We start from the raw sequence: 21,744 nt of genomic DNA on the forward strand, positions 1-21,744 counted from the left end.
GGGCTTCAAAATAAATAAATAAATAAATAAATACACATGTGGAAACATCTGGCTCTGATATATCTACTTCATATATATGCACCCTTTCACTTTTTGGCCCCTGCAATAGACCCGATGTAAGGACTCAAAAAATTTCTGTCATGAAGGCAATAATAAAAATCTGATTTAGCAGAGCTGAATTTATCAAAACAGCCAGATGTATAGAACTTCAAAAATAACAAGTGAGCTCGGCGACATCGGCTTTATATCATGTCAGGGACATTCCTTTTGTAATAGAAGGACTTTCCATACAGCGCTTCTCCTCTCAGGAAAGATGCAAGGCAGCCGTCCTCAGTGTAAAACGAAGAACTTTATTTGCAACAATAGTTCTTCGTCAAGCATACTGTCAGATTATCCAAAACACAACACTTACAAAGCAACATTTAGAAAGCTTGGGGAGAGAACTTCACTTAAAAAGCTTGGGGAGAGAACTGTGTTGAAGTTCTCTCCCCAAGCTTTTTAAGTGAAGTTCTCTCCTCAAGCTTTCTAAATGTTGCTTTTTAAGTGTTGTGTTTTGGATAATCTGACAGTATGCCTGACGAAGAGCCCAGTACGGGTTTGAAACTATTGTTGCAAATGAAGTTCTTCATTTTACACTGAGGATGGCTGCCTTGCATCTTTCCTGGGAGGAGAAAGTATGGAAAGTCCTTCTTTTTGGAATTGATCCACGTACTCTATTACACTGCATCCAGCTGACCTTGAGGCATCTGGAAAGGACACCGTGGCTGCTGACCTCCAACTACCACTGCGAGTCTACACGTCTTCCGAGGTGTTGTGCACTGAGCACAACACCATCTGGTAAGCCTCCCATTTTTTGGCGCACATTGTTATTACCCTAAACTGCCTGCACTAGGAGTGCACCTTGTTTTTTCTTTTATATCTATTCCTTTTGTAATGGCCTTGTAACTGGGTGGTTTCACACATGGCATCAAGACGTAAGTTAGAAAAATATCATATAGATTCATAACTTTTTCCTTGTACGAAGTGACAGAATCAAAAAAATTCAGGCTGCAAACACACACTTTCTTTGGGTTACGTTTGAGCTACATAACCCAAAGATTTGAAATTTCTGTCATAGATATCTGTTTTGGAATCTCAGATGAGAGGGGCCCTGCTGTAGTTGCCTACATGATACCACCTGTCCACTAGGTCTGTATGCTGGAGGGGATAGTAGGGAGGCAGTGACCCTGGTGACAGTACGATACTATATAAAAGGCAAGGCTGAGCTGGGGACCTTGTAAGCAAGCAGGACAAACTGAAAATACACTGCAGAGGGAGGGGTGGCCCCTGTGATATAAGTTGGATATATAAGTTAACATTTATGCACTGCAGGAGTCAAAGACAGAAGCACGAGTCCCTTTACATATTTCACTTGTCCGGGGCCCCTAACTAGAGTACCGCTAGTACTGCCCTAATAGTGACCCTGGGTACCTGCCATACAGGGCTGTGCTAAGTTAGTAACATAGTTTAGAAGGTTGAAAAAAAGACTAGGGTCCATCAAGTTCAACCTATAACCCTAATGAGTCCCTACTGAGTTGATCCAGAGGAAGGCAGAAAAAACCTCATACTAGAGGTAAAAATTCCTTCCCGACTCCAAATATGGCAGTCAGAATAAATCCCAGGACTAACGTTCTGTCCCTATAAATCTAGTATACATAACCGGTGATGTTATTAGTCTCAAAAAATGCATCCAGACCCCTTTTGAACCCCTTTGCTCTTAAAGTAAAGCACCCCATGATTTTATTTGCCTTGGTCGCAGCTGCCTGACACTGGTCAATACAGCTAAATTTACTATTAACTAAGACTCCCAAGTCCTTTTCCACGTCAGTCGTCCCAAGTGTTCTCCCATTTAATACATAATGCCAGCCCTGATTTTTCCTCCCCATGTGCATTAACTTACATTTATCAGTGTTGAACCTCATGTGCCACTTCTTAGCCCAAACCTCCTACCTATCCAGATCCATTTGTAACAGTGCAATGTCCTCTATAGTGTTTACCGCTTTACAGAGTTTAGTATCATCTGCAAAGATTGCTACTTTACTATTCAACCCCTCTACAAGGTCATTAATGAATATATTAAATAGAACATGACCCAAGACTGACCCCTGTGGTACCCCACTAGTAACAGTCACCCAATCAGAATAAGTACCATTAATAACCACCCTCTGTTTCCTATCACTGAGCCAGTTACTTACCCACTTACACACATTCTCCCCCAGCCCAACCCTTCTCATTTTATGCACCAACCTTTTATGTGGCACCGTATCAAATGCTTTGGAAAATCCAGATATACGACATCCAGCGATTGCCCCTGGTCCAGTCTGGAGCTCACCTCCTCATAAAAGCTGATCAGGTTAGTTTGACAGGACTGATCCCTCATAAAGCCATGCTGATAGGGAGTCATACATTTATTTTTATCAAGATATTCCAAAATGGCATCTCTTAGAAAACCCTCAAACAATTTACATACAACAGAGGTTAAAATAACAGGTCTATAATTCCCGGGGTCACCTATTGACCCCTTTTTAAATATTGGCACCACATTTGCCATGGGCCAGTCCTGGGGAACAGTCCCTGTTACTATAGAGTCCCTGAATATTAAAAATAGGGGTCTGTCTATTACATTTCTTAATTCCTTTAGAACACGGGGGTGAATGCCATCTGGACCTAGTGACTTGTCTATTTAGATTTTTTGTAGGCGGCACTGTACTTCTTCCTGGGTTAGACAGGTGCCCTGTACTGGGGAGTTTACCTTATCTCTCTGTATTTCACCTGGCATTTAATTTTCCTCGGTAAATACAGTGGAGAAGAATTTAATATATTAGCATTTTCCTGATCCCTGTTTATAATTTCTTCCTCATTTTTTTAAAGGGCCAACACTTTCATTTTTGACCTTTTTTGCTATTTATATAGTTATAGAAGAACATTTTTATCTTTCTGTCTCTATTTTTGTGGCTTTTATAAGTTTTTTTTTTACATATTTTAAATTTTTCTCTATAGTTTTTTAATGCTTCTTCACTGCCGTCCTGTTTTAGTAGTTTAAATGCTTTGTTTTTGTCATTTATTGCCACCTTAATGTTTTTATTCATACATATTGGTTTTCTTTTATTTCTGACCCTATTATTCCCATAAGGTATATACATCTTACAGTGAGAATTTAAGATATTTTTAAGTCTCCCATTTAGTGTCAGTATTCTTGTTTTTGAGGACATTATCAGATTTTATATTGTCAAGGGCTTCTCTGAGTTGGTCAAACTTTGCCTTCCTAAAGTTCATTGTTTTTGTGGCCCCTCGCAAGATTCCCTTATTGAAGAACAAGTAATGAATTATATTATGATCACTATTTCCTAGGTGTCCTTCTACTTGAACATTAGCTACACTGTCTGGTTAATATTAAGTCTAGTAGGGCACCACCTCTGGTCGGGCCCTGAATCATTTGGGACAGATTTTTGTCTTTAGCTATAGTCAGAAACCCGTTTCCTTTACGAGATTCACAGGTCTCAGTCTCCCAGTTTATATCAGGATAGTTAAAGTCCCCCATTATTATCACTTCATTCTGATTTGCTGGCTTGTTTATTTGCCTCAGTAATTGATCTTCTGCCTCTTCTGTTATATTTGGTGGCTTATGGCAAACCCCTATCAGAATTTATTTTTATTTTTATCTCCATATATTTCTATTGATAATGACTCCACATTATCGTTTCCCTCCCATATATCCTCCCGCAGTGCGGCCTTCAGACTGGACTTTAAATAAAAACAAACTCCTCCCCTTTTCCATTGTGTCCGATCTTTCCTGAATAGACTATAACCCTGTATGTTGACCGCCCAGTCACAACTATCGTCCAACTATGTCTCTGTTATATCCACAATGTCATAATCCTCCTCAGACATTATCAACTCCAGTTCGTCAGACTTCTGGCATTAGTCATCATGCAATTCAATGGTGTGTATATATATATATATATATATATATATATATATATATATATATATATATTTTTTTTTTTTTTTTTTTTTCTATGAAGCCTATCCCTAACTAACTCTTCTAACCCCTCCCTCCACTCCACTCCCAGGTACATTAATAAGTCCCCCCTCTCTATCTACACTACATCTGTTGTAGGTTCCCTATCCCCCAGTCCCTAGTTTAAACACTCCTCAAACCTTCTAGCCATCTTCTCCCCAAGCACAGCTGCACCCTCCCATTGAGGTGTAGCCCGTCCCTACGGTAGAGCCGTTAATAGACAGCGAAGTAGGCCCAGTTCTCCATGAACCCACACCCCTCCTTCTTACACCAGCTTCTGAGCCACTTGTTTACCTCCCTAATCTCCCGCATCCTCTCTGGTGTGGCTCATGGTACAGGTAATATTTCAGAAAATATTACCTTGGAGGTCCTTGCCTTAAGCTTGCGGCCTAAGTCCCTGAAATTATTTTTAAGGACACTCCACCTACCTCTTACTTTGTCATTGGTGCCAATATGTACTATGATCGCTGGGTCCCTTCCAGCCCCACCCAGCAACCTGTCAACCCGATCCGCGATGTGCCAAACTCGAGCGCCAGGAAGACAACACACTGTTCGGCGATCCCGGTCTTTGTGACAGATCGCCCTGTCTGTCCCCCTAATAATTGAGTCCTCCCACTACCAGTACCTGTCTGGCCTGCCCTGAACTCCTCCCTCCCTCCTTACTGGAGCAGACACCCAGTTGCCGGTCAGAGGCAGTATCTTGCTGCAGTACTGCTAGCTCTGAAATGGCATCCCCCTCATCTGCCAACTGGGAAATCTTGTTGGGGTGTGCCAGATCAGGACTAGCCTCCCTGACACTTTTCCCTCAACCCCGTTTTCTAACTGTAACCCAGCTAACTGCCTAACTGTCCTGCACCCCCATCCCACTATCCTCCCCCACCTCTACCCCAGAGAATACTTGCTCAGTGAGCAGGAGACTCCTCTCCAAGTTGTCAATGCATCTCAGTGTTGCCAGTTGCTCCTCTAGATCCCGGATCTGGGCTTCCAAATGAACAACTCGCGCACATCCTGCACAACAATATGCACCCTAAAACTGCTGTTCAAGGATTGCATACATTGAACAGGATGTACACTGGACTGCATTTCCCAATATGGAGGCCATACTAGTTATGGGGATTTCACAGATTAAAAGCCATAAACAGACAGTAAATATTACAATTTAATTCTCTGTAGACCTTGTGAATTAAAGTCTCTACAGTGTAAGAAAAGTAACACTCACGGAGATTTCAAACTCCCGCTTACAAACTCTCTGGTTAACTAACTCTCTTACAAATTCCTCTCTTTCCAAAGGCCACTCAGACAGAAACCAAAACTAAGATTTAAGAACCTATATGTGACCAGGGATGTGGAAATCCTATCACCCGACGCCCGGGACAAGTAGTTCTGGGCACCGGTCAGGTGAATTGTTCATAGATTTAGCCCTGTATCGGGCTAACAGGGACAGACCGACTTCCCCCTTATTTTTCTTTAATGCCGGTGTGAGGCGCAGGAGCCAATGCAAGTCTGGCGCTCAGGGTGTATGGAGGGGGCGGCGGCCCCCCAGCTGATTTCAGTAGCCGGGGGCCGCTGCTCAGAGCCCCCCCAGCCGGCGTTTCTGCCTGTCTTCGTGATTGTAGCTGGGAGCAGATCTGCAGACGTGCGCTGCGCACGCACAAGTCTGCTCTTAGTCCCTGAGGTGCTTGTGTGAGGTGAGATTTCCGAACCCATGTAGAAACCGAACGGCTCCTTCGGAAAACTTCGGAGAGCGAAGGGGAGGAGCGAAAGAGCTAAAGGGAGGAGCGGTTCGGTTTCTGCATGGGTTAGGAAATCTCACCTCACACCGGCGTGAGGTGAGATTTCTAAACCAGCCCGTGCAGTGCAGTCTGTCCTCCTTCACACGCAGAAATCCTCCCCAGCCCCGTGCAGTGCGCCCTCACCCCCCCCTTGCTCTGTGTTTTCCCCGTGCAAACTTGCAGCCTCTCTGTGGTAGATTGGGTCCTGTGGAGATAGTGAAGGGGGAGTGGGATGGAGCTGTGTACGGGGGAGGAGCTGTGTACCGAGCTGTTTTAGTCCTCGCTCTCCCCCTGCTTCTTGTGTAATGTAGAGCGGGGGGTGTGAAGCTCAGGTGAGGAGGCCGAGCCTGCAGGCGGCGGGAAGGGTGGTTGTATATGTATGTAATGTATAATTAGGGGGGTGTATTAGTGGTGGGTGTATGTATGATGTGTGCATATGTATGGTGTATATGTATGGTGTGAGTGTATATATGATGTGTGTATGGTGTATGTGTGTATATAATGTATGATGGGGCAGCGGTGGGTGTATGTATGATGTGTGCATATGTATGGTGTGAGTGATGTGTCTATGATGTCTGTGTATGATGTCTGTAAATATGATGTCTGTGTATATATGATGTGTTTATGGTGTCTGTGTGTATGTAATGTATGATGGGGGAGCAGCGGCGGGTGTGTGTATGATGTCTGTATGATGTCTGTGTATACATGATGTGTGTATGACGTCTGTGTATACATGATGTGTGTATGACGTCTGTGTATACATGATGTGTGTATGATGTCTGTGTATACATGATGGGGGACATGTATCAAAGATTTTACCCCTGTTTTGTGTGCATTTTTTTGCACAAAATTTTGCGCAAGCCCTTGTTTGCGCATTTTTTTTGCGCACGTTTTGGTAGAGCATGTCCTCCAGATGTGGCCGAATCAGGGTACCTTGGAGTGACATCTATAGTACACATGGATTTATTAACTGCATATTTTTTTTACACCAAAAATGTTGCCGCAAGAGCCGTTTTTTTTGCTCAAATATAAGCCATCTTTGACTTATCGTAGCAAGATGCTCTAAATCATCGATTCTATTTTCCAAGAAGTGGATTGAGGAGATAACTATATTTACCCACAATTTATGAAACTCATTGCGCTTGATTGATAAATTTAGCGCTTCTGCGCATAATTTAGAATTCGGGAAAAGGGGTAAACTGCTTATACCATACACAAATAATGATACATGTCCCCCGATGTGTTTATGATGTCTGTGTATACATGATGTGTGTATGATGTCTGTGTATATATGATGTGTCTATGATGTCTGTGTACATATGATGTGTGTGTATAATGTCTGTGTATATATGGTGTGTATGGTGTATGAGTGTATGTAATGTATGATGGGGGGGCAGCGGCGGGTGTATGTATGATGTGTGCATATGTATGGTGTATATGTATGGTTTGAGTGTATGTGTGATGTGTGTATGATGTCTGTGTGTGTGATGTGTGTATGTGTGTGTGTATGTATGTAATGTATGATGGGGGGGCAGCGGCGGGTGTATGTATGATGTGTCTGTATGTATGATGTATGTATGTAATGTATAATATAGGGGGCAGTGGCCGGTGTATGTATATGTGTATGTATGATATGTGTATGCATGTATGTTTTGTACAGGGGTGGACTGACAAGTGCTGCTGCCAGTTGTGCTAATTTCTATTTATTTTTAGTGGCTTCTGGCCACTCGCACTAAATTGAACCCCCAGAATCCTACCCCCTTCATACTCGCCCGCCGACCAAGAGCCCCTCGGATGCACGCAAACACGCCCGAACCAAAACTACAACTTCCAGCATGTTGCACCATAACCTGAACTGTAGAACTATGAAGTGTAACATGCTGGGAGTTGTAGTTTTGGTTCAGGTCAGCTGCAGAGCCATAGGCTGCATCAGGGCATGCTGGGTGTTTTATTTACTAACTGCAATTCCCTGTATTCCTTGACACATCCTATGGCTCTGTAGCTGACACAAACCAAAACTACAACTCCCAGCATGTTACACAATAACCTTAACTGTCCTACTATACAGTGCAACATGCTGCAACACCCACACAACCATAGGCTGTATCAGGGCATGCTGGGAGTTGTAGTTATCTAGTAACTAAATGGAACTTCCAGCATTTTCTGACATGAATTAGAGTAAATAAAATGCAGCACACAAACTGGAGAAGTAGAACCCCCCCCCCCCCCCAGTAACACAGCGTTGTTCAGTGTTTCCCAATCTAAAGACTCCATGTATAAGTCCCTATGAAGACTGAAAAATTGTGATTAAAATATTTTAAAAAGTGCGTATATATGTGAATAAGCCCCTTTCCTAATAAAAGTTCTTATAATAAATGGTTCGGATAAAAACTACAGATCACAGCACATAAGATTACCCTCATACATCCCTGTATATGGAAACATTGGAGTTATAGGGGGTCAGATGGGGGGGGGGCTTGCTTCGGGTGTAAAAGAAGCTAGCTACAACTCTTCCGCCGCTAATAGCCTGGCATACTGCGATCACTGTGGCCTCTATTAAACCATTAGATCACCACTGTCTAAGTTGACAGCAGTGTCTAAAGGGAACTTCTATCCATCCCTGGTGGTCTAGTGGGGTGAATTGTAGCATTTTGGTTGAAATTATTTCATCTACCAGGACAAGTGGATTTTTTTGAGGGACAAGTAGATTGTGTTCCGCTTTAGCCCCTTAGACAAGTAGTTTTTTTTTTGTTTTGTTTTTTATTTCCACACCCCTGGTGACTAATCTACCCCTCCCCCTAGAGGTAGTTTGTTAGTAATCAGTGAAGCTCTTCAGAAGGGAGAAGACAAGGGTCAGTGGGCAATTGCAACATTATTGGTGGAGGGGTCATGGAGCAGGAACAAAATGTCACATGATCTATGACGTTTCGTTCTTGACTTTGCTTATTATGAAAATTGAAATTGACTTCCGGGTCACTTAAAACCGCAGTGAAATATAGGCATTGGGGCAAAATTGTTACATGCTTCTATTTGTAAGTTGCTGATCTGCCCTCTCCCCTACCTATTATATGTAATTTTTGAACCACTTCCCCACATTCCAATAATTGTGGTGGGAAGACATGGAGCGGGCTTAGGAAATGCCAGCTGTATATTATCGCCGACATTGGCCCACAGCTGCTGACATAGGACTTTAGCTTGTGTTCAGCAGTTTATCGCCCTAGATGCCATGGTCAATATTAACCACAGCATTTAGCAGTTATCTGATTGGTTCAGGGGGTTCGGACAGATTCATTCATGCTGATCGGTTGTCATGGTAGCTGGGCCTTTCAAAAGATAGAGTGTAACAGCAGACAGGCGGCAGTTTTGACAATACAATGCAATACGTATGTACTACAATATCATGCATAAGCAATAAAAGGATCGCATTCCTGTGGGACTAAATACAGTATTTTTTTTAATTAAAAGTTAAACAAGGCCATTAAAGAGTTAAACGGGGAATAATTTTTGTGTCCAGTTCACAGTGTTTAAATAGCAAATTTGAGTTGCTTTCTTGAGGGGCTTCAAACCATACCTTTCAACAGGTTACAAAAACATTGCTAACCTAACCAAACAACTCCAAGAAGAGAGCAGCCGACATCACCCTTTCACGCTCTAACCTAAAAAAGTTTAGAAAAGTAGAATTTAAAGTAACTTGGAAATATCAATATTAAAGTGTACCTCTCATCAAAAAAACTTTTGATATATTATAGATTAATGTATGCAGAATAACTTTACAATTGCATGTTATTAAAAAATATGCTTCTTTCTATTTAATTTTCCACTTTGAAGAAATGACCACTAGGGGTCTCCCTACCAGTCCTGGCAGCAAGCATTTCAGACTCATGCTGGAGTCCTAAACACTACGAGCTGCCAGTCTGCTTTGTTCACAAAGGAGAACACTCAGAGCTGCCAGCCTGCTTTGTTCACAGCCTGTTTGGCTGTGAACAAAGCAGGCTGGCAGCTCTCAGTGTTTAGGACTCCAGCATGAGTCAGAAATGCTTGCTGACAGGACTGATCGGGAAAAATACAATAGAAAGAAGCATATTTTTCATTAACATGCTATTGGAAAGTTATTCAACATTCATTAATCTAAAATATATCAAAAGTTTATTTGATGAGAGGTACCCTTTAAGTAAAAGTCCATTACTATAGAATCTATGCTAAAATGCATTTCTTGTATTTATAAAGAATTGAAGCAAAGATAAAGTTCTTCATGGCTTGTGACTAGGACTCACCTTAAGCAGTGTGTAATGGAAGTATTCTGTTCCACATCCACAGAGAGATCCAAGAAATCTTCATCTTTGCTACTAACCTTGAAAAGCACAAGCAAATAATACAGTGTAAGTGTTAAGAGCTAGAATCTTCATGGCATATACAATTCTAACCGAAATTTATATAAATGTTAGGCCCACTAAATGCTACAGAGATTCGATCAGAATTTCCACACGGAAATTCTATAGAGATTACACTTGCAGCAGCTTCCTATAGATCTTGAAGGGTTTTGCTGCTTAGTTCACACGTTGGAACTTCCATAACTACTTTTGATGAGGAATTTGGTTTAGGTGGAAGACTGCACATGTCCTATCTTTCAGCGGAATCAGCCAGGAAAGTGCTATTTGTCAATGGGGCAGATTGTCGCGGACAAAAAGAATCGATCACAGAAGCCACAGATCAACTTAGGAAATTCTTCAGTGTAAAAGTACTCTTAAAATCTATCAATCTGTCTGAAACCAATACTGTCTGGTTTTGCTCATAACAACCAATCACAGCTCAGCTTTCATATCTTATCAAGCTCTGGTAAAATAAAATCTGAGCTGTGATTGGGTGGTATGGGCAAAACCAGACAGTTTTGGCTTAAGACAGATTGATAAACCTGGGCCAGTTTATTGCTTTAAATAAGTCTACCATTACAATTAGTCTGCGTTGAGGCTTCTAACACAGCTGGCATCTGCTCACAAAAAATGAATGAACTATAAAGTGCCAGATACCCAGATCCAATCCAAGAATTTCTTCATAAAAATAGATTAAAAGATTTCAAAGCATTCATTTCCATAAGAACTAATGGGGAATAAAATAATAATATAAATCGGGTCGGAGCTTAGGACCTTCCGCTATGAGCCAGAGCAGGTAACTGCTACATATCATGTATTAGGCTGGGTTCACACTACGTTTTCTCCCATACGGGAGCGTATACGGCAGGGGGGAGCTAAAACCTCGCGCTCCCGTATGCCTTCGTATGTCATTCATTTCAATGTGCCGGCCGGAGTGAAACGTTCGGACCGGTCGGCTCATTTTTGCGCCGTATGCGCTTTTACAACCGGACCTAAAACTGTGGTCAACCACGGTTTGAGGTCCGGTCGTAAAAGCGCATACGGCGCAAAAATGAGCCGACCGAACGTTTCACTCCGGCCGGCTCATTGAAATGACATACGGGAGCGCAAGGTTTTAGCTCCCCCCTGCCGTATGCGCTCCCGTATGGGGAAAAACGTAGTGTGAACCCAGCCTTACATGGAACGCCTTCCATTTATTACTACAATTCTCCTGCAGCAAAACCCGCTTAGGGCTCTGGAAGCTGAACAAGTCCTCCATATGTAGCAACTCTCCACTTTGGCTAAAAGATGGAGACCCAGATTTCTGAAATACCTGTCTATTAGCCCAAACAAACTTTGACCAGCGATGTTTTGCACTTTTACAGTAGTCCAGTGTATTATGCCCTTTAGCATTATTCCTCTAGCACTGCTGTATACTGGCACATACACGGCAGATCTGGGGGCCTTCAGAGAGCCATGGCTGCCATGGAAACTCATAGGCAACCGGCAATTGTGTGGCCAGGATGCATATGAGGGTCATATATCCCCAAAAATCCCTTATGTAAATGTAAGATCCATAAATGTTTATTAAAGAGCAAATAATTGACAGTTTCTACAATGATTGTTTATATGACACAATGTTGTATCAGCCCTACTTCATTAAACTTCTATTCTCTGATCTGTCAATTACTTTGTTAGTCTGTACATGTTTGTACATGTATCCTTTATAAGGCTGTGGAATATGTTGGAGCTAGACAAAGATTACTTCTGTAGCGCATTGTTCATATGGAGGGGCATTCATCAATATTGTTAATATTGTCAATATTACTAGTATATGTGCTATTATAGATGTGAAAAGTTGCCAAAGAATACACCTTCCTGCACCAAATTCACCAAAAGTTGCACGCCATTTGATGAATTTGGCGCACTGGAACATTACCTCAGAGTCCTCTTATTTTTCCCAAAAGTTCTGTCAGCGTGCCGTACTGGAAATAAACCAAGCAGCCAAGTGTCAGGCAATAGAAACAGGCTGCCTCACTTGCCTGTTCGGCATCACCATCCTCCCCCGGCCACTCGTTATCCAAAATTATCCTGCAGGCACAATTGAGCGGGGAAGCAGAGGACCAACACCGCGTCAGTTCATCGGAGGGGATGTGTTCCACCTGTCCCCCACTGTACTGACGCTACTGCTACTCGTTTAGACTGCTTTCCAGGGCTGATGTGACATGGTGTGAGTTTGTGTGTAAATCACGACGCTGCAACTTTTTGGGGACTTTCAGAGAAAAGTCGCACATAATGAATCAGTGCACACTGCATAAAACTAGTCTAAAAGCACTGCACATTGTAGCTCACTTTTCAGTTATGTTCTTTAGCAAAAGTCGCAGGAAAAGTGACAGACTTGATGCAACTTTTTTAGACGGTCTAAACTGCTTGATGAATTCCCCTCATGGAACCTAAATAACTGTGACTAAATGACAAAACAAAGTGCCACAAAAGTAAAGAGCTTGGAAACTGCTAATTGTCCATTTTGAGGCTTTAAATCTGCAGCACTTACTGAAAGGTTTATGACTAATATTGTGATTTGGGAAACAGATGGTGACTAAATGTTACTCTGACCTGAAAGAACCAATAATAAAATATAATTTACGCCTCCATAATTCTGAGGGTAATCACAAGTAACTGTCAGAGGCAAGTGACGTCCTGGAGGCTCAGATTTGTGACAACTTTTTACGCATATGTTATGTCTATTTTTTATAGGCAAACTCCACATGTTGTCCTGTCTGCAGGCAGCAGGGTGCATTGGGTAAATTGATTGATATATATATATATATATATATCAATCAATGGGAGGAATTTATTATTGTATATAGAGTTTTTTTTGTCTATTTTTAACGCAAAAATTTGCACAAAAGTTTTTTTGCGCAAAATCTGATAGAATTCTTCATAGCCATGTCTACGGTTAAGTTTACAATAGAGCACTTTCTACTGTAGAATCGAATTTATTAACTGTGTGTTTTTTTTTTTTTTAAACGCAAAAAAAATGCGCAAATGCACTTTTCTTGCGCAAATATACACCACCTCGGAGGACACGTACCAAAGTGTTCTAAAGCATCTGAGAATTATATTAACTATTTTGGGACAGTTAGGACTACTACTCCCATCATGGACAGACTCAGCCCATGATGGGAGTGGTAGTTCAGGGGCTGAGGTGCAGATCGCACCAGGTCATTCTCCAGAGACCCGCTGCTATCCGCATTTATTTACTGTAAAAGCCGGCAGCACATGCGGCTACACTGCCCTACCCGCCGACTCCTGTATACACCGCTCATAATTCATAATCCCTGCCGCCGGGAGACAGGAGCTCTGATTGGTGAATAGCTATTAACCAATCAGAGCTCCCGTCTCACGGGCGGGATTATGAAATGTGACAGCTGTATAAAGGAGCTGGCGGTCAGCGCAGTGTAGATTCATGTGCCGCCGGCTTATACAGCTAATAAATGCAGATCTGTTTATGAACATGCTGCATTATGTGCGCTCTCCCCAGGGGAGAACGCAGAAAATGTACTAAACCATATTTCTTGTTTTTCTTTTCAGATACCTGAGGACTACGTCAGATTCGGTGGACTGCGCCGATTACCAGCGTTTTTTTATTTTTTTATTTCAATAAAACGGTTAACGAGGGTTGTGGGGGAGTGTTTTTTTAAAGCAAACATTATTTTCAATGTGTTGTGTTCTTTTATAATTGAATTTTCAGGCTTAGTAGTGGAAGCCGTCCATTACTATGCCAGGGCTTAGCATTAGCCACAAAATCAGCTAACACTAACCCCCAATTATTACCCTGGTACCCACCGCCACAGTGGTGCCGGGAAGAGCCGGTACCAACAGGCCCGGAGCATCAAAAATGCCGCTCCTGGGCCTAGGCGGTAACAGGCTGGCATTGTTTAGGCTGGGGAGGGCCAGTAGCCATGATCCTCGCCCACCCTGGTAATGTCAGGCTGTTGCTGCTTGGTTGGTATCTGTCTTATACTGAAATTATTATGAAAAAAAAAAGTGGGTGGTTTCCCCATTTTTTCATTATCAGCCAGATACCAACCAAGCAGCAACAGCCAGCATATTACACCAGGGTGGGCGAGGACCATTGTTACTGGCCCTCCTCAGCCTAAATAACGGCAGCCTGCTACCGCCTAGGCCATTTTTGATGCTCCGGGCCTGTTGGTATTGGCTCTTCCTGGCACCCCTGTGACGGTGGGTACTGGGGAGCAATAATTGGGGGTTTGCGCTAGATGATTTTGGGGCTAACGCTAAGCCCTGGCTTAGTAATGGATTCTGTCTACAAGACAGCTTCCACTACTAAACCTGAAAATTCAATTATAAAAAACACAACACATTGAAAAAAAATGTTTTATTTAAAAAAATTAAAAATAAACTCCCCCACAGCCCTCGTTAACCCTTTTATTGACATTTAAAAAAATGCTGGTCATTGTCGCAGTCCACCGAATCTGACGTAGTCCTCCGCATTCATGTATCTAAAATGAGAAGAAAACAAAAACAATAAAACTACAATCTACACTATCAAAAGGCTGTTGTGAAATTTTTGATATAAACTGGACTCTCACCCCTTCGAAAATATCATCTAAAGCAGACAATATACGTGGACACGCCCACTTTTACAAAACTGATGTGAACAGTGTAAACTGCGACACAAAGCTCTTTGAAAATGTGGTCGATACTTTTCACGCCAAAATTTATTTTGATTCTTTTTTGGTGCAAAATTCTTTGAGAATCTCCCCCTCTGTGTACCCTCTGTGTGATTTTACTATTGTGCAGAGTTTTGTTCGGTGCACACTGCTGCCCCGGCAAATCTTGCTATGTGAGCAGTGTACAGCAGGAAAATGCCACAGCTCTGTGAAGTGTGAGGTAGAGAAGGAGCGGACGGTAGAGCGAGGGGGGGACGATTCTATTTATCAAAGGAGTGCGCAACTTTAGTAAATCTTGAGCAAGAGAGTGTAAATTAGACAAGCAGTGTAAAGGGGTAGATCTGTGTCTACAATAGACACCTAATGATAAATCTCCCCCAGTGTGTGTGTGTGTGTGTGTGTGTGTGTGTGTGTGTGAGTGTGTTCCAGCATCATGTCCAAGTGGCTGAAGATATTAACATGAAACTTGGCACACATGTTACTTATTTGTCAACAACAAACAAAGGATAGGTGATTTAACCCTTACTCACCCCTATTTGCCAGGGTAAGGGTTTTTGGTTAAAGTTCCATACAGGTCCATGGGTAATATATGTTACTGCATAACTTCCAAACAGCTGGAGATATTTCGATAATACTTTGTCACATGTTACTTATCGCAGGTGGGGAGTTTGACTGGGGCGGTACACCTGTCAAACCGTAACGCAGGTGTCCTAAGGCAAGCTCAGGGAGGACAGAAACCTCCCGTGGAGCAGAAGGGCTTTAACACCCCCATTCAACCCTTAACTACCCTCATTTGTGAGGGTCGGTGTTTTTGTTTAAAGTTCCATGCAAATCAATGGGAAATGTATGTTCCAACATAACTTCCGTTCGGCTGAAGATATTTCAATAATACCTGGTACACATATTACTTATATGTTAGTTAATTTAACTACTTGCAGATTTGCAGAGAAAATGTGGGTGCAACCTAGAAATTGTATCAGCACGTAAAATACAATATGCACTGAAAATGTTCTGTGCACTCATCCTTAGGGTCACAGCACCAGCACTACACAGTGAATGGGACTGAAAGCAGTTTTGCCTAACTGTTGATCAGTGGGGATGCCAGGTAGTGACTGCTGGCCTACACTAAAAAGACCATTTATCTTCCTATACTAATCTTCAATATTTATTATAACCAGAAATCTGTCTGGAGAACTAGTGGAGTTTATCATCAGACACCACTCTATAATAGATACTATGGGGGTTATTTATCAATAACGGTCTTGGCTAGATAATTTTTGTTGTTTGTCTAGAAGCATTTTTTTTTTTTTTTTTGGCGTTGCTGCTCCAAATTTATCATATAGCAGAGAACGTGATAAATTTAACACAGATCTGCACCCTGATCATTTTCTACCGCCGCTTTCCGATCGTGTCTACCCTGCTTCTGAGGAGCTTGTTTGTGTGTGTGTTTGGCTTCATTTGTTTTAGTTTTAATTTTAAGGCAAATTAATATCTAAAAGAAGGTCTGCAAAGAGAGTCTCACATTTGAGTGGTGCTTTACCTTGCCGCAGGCCAGAGAGGAAATAAAAATTATTGTTTGAGAGATGGAGGTTTCAGTTGAACAGTTTTTATTTTGTTATCCTCACTTTGTCGGATATTTTTTTAAACTTGGGCACATGAAATCGTGAGATGTTGGCCATTGCTTACAATCATATTGTTTCTTACATTTTTACCATTCCTTTTTTGTACCTTAAAAAATATATCTGATTGTTTCATATGGACAACTGCTTTACTTTTCATTTGCACATTTTTTTTTACTTTTTATGTCTTTAAACGTTCTTATTGTCTACCTTATTCGCTCTCTCTCTTTCACTCTGCAAAAAATTAAAAATCATTAGCCAAACAGACAGGAGTAGTAATCTTTTTTAGACCTGGTCGGGAGGTGGTGTAGATTTGCGGGGTTTTTTGCACCAGTTGCGGCAAAATTAGCGCAAAAAATAATAAGTTCGTGACCACTGCATCCGAAACTATAAAAAATGGTCTAGCAACACCAAGAGGTCAAAATGACAGATTTTAGAACTTTGAAAAAAAAATAACTAAAAAAAACTGCAATTAGAGCAACAAAACAAAAATTTTCAAAAATTTGCAAATGTAGACAAAAAAAAAACAAAAAACAATAGAACATGATAAATAACCCCCTATATTCTTGTATAGTTTACTGCATTCTGTGGGTATTTGTTATTCCTTAGTACGTCCATCAGATTACAGCACTTTGCAGAGTCCAACAATTACAATTCTCAGGAGTGAAATCTTTTTAAGATACTGGACATTTATACAATCCAGGAGATTTGAGGGATGCAGAATTGTGAATTCAGCCCTAGGCTATAATACAGGATGTAACTCCGTATCAGTACAAGATTATTAAAGCGCACAAATCAAGCATGCTTTGCAGGAATGTTATATTATGGAAGCCGTGAGAAGCTGCCAGACGCATGGAGTGTCAGTCAAGGCTACACAGACCTTTGTATTGAGATTTTCCCACTTTAACAATGAAGTAAGGCTAAGTTCAAACTATGGAATTTCCGCCTGCAATTCCGCTTTGAAATTGCAGGTGGAAATTCCGCTTGCTAAAATGCATAGTGTAGTGAATGAGTTTCCGTACACAAAATCACACTTCGGAATTTGTGAAGCGGAATTTGTGAACGGAAAATCCGCTTGGAAATTTCCGCCTGAAGAATGGCGTTGCTCTTTCTTCAGGCGGAAATACTCGCGGAACACATTGCAGTCTATTGGAGACTGCAGTGTCCACACGGTCCTAGCGCCGACTGATTCAGTTGGCGCTGACCGCGCTCGGAAACTCTGGGCGGAAATTTTCTGCCCGGAGATTCCGTAGTCTGAACCTAGACTAATAGGTGCAGTCTACAGCTTACTGCAATTAAAATGGGTTTTTGAGGTTTAGAAGAACACTAAATCTCTTGCAAAAACAGCTTGGATCTGTTGAGGTTAATGGGACTGAGCTTCAGTACTACACACAGCAGGAGTGGTGCGTTTTTGCAGAAAAGAAACAGTGTTTTTAGAATCCTGGACAACGCCTTAAAGGGGTATTCCAGGATTTTTTTTTATTTGACTATGCTACAGGGGCTGTAAAGTTAGTGTAGTCCATAATATAGTGTCTGTACCTGTGTATGATGGTATTCTCACAATTCTTCTGTGATTTTAACTCCAATATTTATAATTCACAGCATACAAAAAGACTGTTGTCTCAGATTTTTCCCAGGTTGCAATGCGGCCGGGACCTGACTCACTTGCCAGCTGATGACAGGGAGCCTGTCTGCTTCAATGGGTGGAGGGATCGCTTGGTGGGAGAGAGATCAACTGCAACTAATACAATAGCTGTAGGCACCCTGATTGAAAACCACAGGTCTTTTGAATGGATGCAGCTCATTTATGTTTCAATGGGTGGGGTGGCTGATGTGTGGGAGGGAGGAAAATGGAATTATGGGATTTGTAGTCAAAAAAAGAAAAGTCAAACAGAAAATACCAGTTCACGAAAAGCCAGCCACAGTGTTATGGTAATCTCACAACATAGCCATTTAGCCCAAGACAAGTGAAGATCCTTCCTAAGCATGCCCGTTACTGTCTGCCAGGTACATACTAAAATCACCTTATGGTGGATAACCCCCTTATCTATTCACACGCACAGTATTCTGTGCAGATTTGATGCGCAGGTTTTTCTGCTGCATATTTCAATGTAAACAATGACTGAACACAGCCTGAAATCCTGCACATTAAATCTGTGCAGAAAACTGTACGTGTGAATAGACCCTTAACATGGCGGTGGGGTTGGAGTTAGACACTTTCACCTCACCTGTGTGCCAGATTTGCAAAACAGCCTGAGCTGCTATAATATCCATAAGCATTTGTAGACTTGTCTAGTCTATGTTTACACTGCCTTTATCTTCCCAATATTTTCCTGTGTACAGCAGAAGTAGCTCAATAGTTAAAATGGACAACTCTTTCTACTAAGTCTGTGTGTATCTTATGTTTGCCTAACATAGATTTTTATAGCTGGGCTGTGGAGTCGAGGAGTCTGAGTCAGACAAAATTTTGGGTACCTGGAGTAGGAGTCTGCAAACAATGCACCGACTCCTACTAAATTTAGATTGGAGTAAAAAAAAAAAAAAAAAAAGCAAGTTTAAATGTCCCAATTTACAAAGAGTTATAATTAATGACTTCTCTACTGTAAGAATAAAGACCAATGCATGCAGTGCCTCATGTAACCACAAAATGAACACGTTAAGTGACCATGAAGAAGCATGCTTTTCATGTGCTTCACTATATGGCACACGATGCACAATTAGGAGCTGCAATACTTATACTTTCCATAGTGTTGTGTTCTGCTGTTACAGGGAACCCATGGGTAACCTAGCCTCTCACTGATAAGGGATTTAGTAAATATGTATTTTGCAGGACTAGAGACACTTGTATAAGTGAAGGGAATGGAGGGTCAATAGTTCAAGACTGAAGCTGTAAAGAATTGAAAAAACTGCTGCCATTCAGCTAAGGCTATAAAAACTTGTAAACTCCGATTGTTAGCTTAAACTTTAAACATGACTATGGGATTATACTAGGGAAATCATGTTTTATAATAAATGCCCTTTCCTGGATCCTCCCACTGCCCTTTCTTCAGCAGCAGATCAGCACACAAAATGGAGAAGGCAGCAGCTTCTGCCCAACTACCTCTCTCTGCTAGAAGAGCTTAGAAGAACTTTGGGGAACAGTTTCTTCGATTCAACTGGTTAAGTGTTTATAAATACATTCGCATATTAATACAGAGGAGACTGAGTCAAGGAGTTGGAAGTACAAAAAACTGTGGAGTCGGAGTATTTATCTACCAACTCCACAGCCCTGTTTTATAGATCAGTGTTTCCCAACCAGGGTGCCTCCAGCTGTTGTGAAACTTCAACTCCCTGCATGCCCGGACAGCCAACGGCTGTCCGGGCATGCAGGGAGTTGTAGTTTTGCAACAGTTGGAGGCACCCTGGTTGGGAAACACTGATTTAGACCCATCTACTCTACTTGAGCATTTAAAAGAACCTGTCAGGCAGCACTTGCTCTTCTGTGAGTAGCTAAACCGGTATGCTTCTGTAGAAAAAAAAAAAATTGTAAACTTGGGAGTTTGGAGAGTTAAATGTGGGCAGTTCTATTCAGTGACTGACAGATACATCTGTATACACTGGGAAAGAGGTAATTCGCTCAACAAGAGGGTCCCCAGCATTCAAGTATGGACGGTGATCAAATCAATACATTCTAGGTTAAACTGAATCATTTCTCTCAAAACTAAAATCAATCTGCTCCTCCTACCCTATAATGCAGCAGATCTAAAAGCATGATCAACATGACAGGGTCCCTTTAAATCAACAAAGGCATGTCCCCTTATTAGGTCTCTCACATATAAGACAGAGCAATGAATCACTGCAAAGAGTATCTACTGGTCAGAAGGACCATGCTCATTCTCTGAGGTAAACAGACACCCCAGGGGAGATCAAAACCTGTGCAGAGGAAAACTTGCCCAGTTGCCCATAGCAACCCATCAGAACGCTTCTTTCATTTTTAGGAAGGCCTGTGAAAAATTATAGAAACAATCTGATTGGTTGCTATGGGCAACTGGACAACTTTTCCTCTGCACAGGTTTTAATAACCCCCATGCTAAAAAGGGGATGTTAACCACTGTTTATACACAAAATAGCATGGATTGCACTTCATGTTGGAATTTAACATATTTGGATAATATTGCAAGGTGGGCTGCAACTGATATAGAGCATTTGGCATCATTTTCCTTGCAAATCCCAAGTTGCGTCCTGGAAACTGTTGAGTGATATGGTATTGTAGAAAAAGGTATTATCTAGATATTCTAATCAGGATGAAAAATGAATAGCTAAACATTGTAAACAATCTATCCTGCCTAGCTACCATAACAGAACTTTGTGACAATGCTTGGGGGTACAGAGCGGCTACTTAAATAATATATATTTTCTTATATGTAGAGGTATACTTGGATACTTATTTCATGTATATGCAAGCAGAGGCACCCATATTGTGCTTGATCCTATATCTTCTCACATTACCAGAACCTTATTTATGTTGCCTAATATGTACGTCCGAATCATATAGAAGCCAATTCCTATTGTTCTTGGAAGGGGATGAAGTGTGAGGTCAGTTCTGTGGAGGTTTTGTCTTGTATTTTTTATGTATGTAAAAGAAAAACTAAAAAAAAAAAAAAAAAAAATATATGATAATAAAAGGGTTCCTCTTAAAATACAGAGGAAATACGTATTCCGTGAGCTGCTCTTCTAGGCACGCCAGTTAACTGCATCATTACATTGTCCTCACAACTAGTTCTTAGTCTAGGACACTTAACTCACAGTTTCACAGTTAAGACATCTGGTTTCATTGGTTAAAGTCCCCTGGAAGATCTCATGAACCCAGGTGAGGTCAGGCTTATCTGGCTCCTGAAGGTCTAAGCTCCCATTCTGCAGCTTTCCGTTCTGGTTCTCCTGTTTCTTTTCTTCCTGCAGCAGGTCCGCAATAGTGTTGAGAAGGTAGTTTAAGAACTCATGGGCATCCTGTTGCATGTAGTTATCAAACAGTTCTGCAAACAACAATAAAACACCATCACTGCTATGTGAAGTTTTCAGTTTACATATAAAAAGTAAAATAAAAAAATAATATCATAGCAAGTTCAGCTGTGACTATAGTTCGCCCCTATACTCCATTCTCCCAATATCTTAGGTAGAGGGGTATAAGAAGTTGTTCTTTTATACTGGAGAAGTGTTTTAGCTGTCCAGTGGCTACCTGGAAATAAAAATAGCAAAACGCTCCAATCA

The 21,744-nt window shown here is 41.5% G+C and overlaps 1 protein-coding gene across 1 annotated transcript in view; it reads right to left on the reverse strand.

The window, feature by feature from the left end:
* Window positions 1–21,744, reverse strand: part of LOC130290381 (ubiquitin carboxyl-terminal hydrolase 12-like) — a 107,797-nt gene that overhangs the window by 30,113 nt on the left and 55,940 nt on the right. Inside the window, exons 4-5 of the mRNA XM_056537952.1 lie at window positions 21,283–21,509; window positions 10,107–10,183 (exon numbers count right to left, since the gene is read on the reverse strand). Coding sequence (XP_056393927.1) covers window positions 10,107–10,183; window positions 21,283–21,509 — 304 coding nt within the window. The remainder of the gene's footprint in view (window positions 1–10,106; window positions 10,184–21,282; window positions 21,510–21,744) is intronic.

Source organism: Hyla sarda, chromosome 9 (genome assembly GCF_029499605.1).
Source record: "Hyla sarda isolate aHylSar1 chromosome 9, aHylSar1.hap1, whole genome shotgun sequence".
NCBI lineage: Eukaryota > Metazoa > Chordata > Amphibia > Anura > Hylidae > Hyla > Hyla sarda.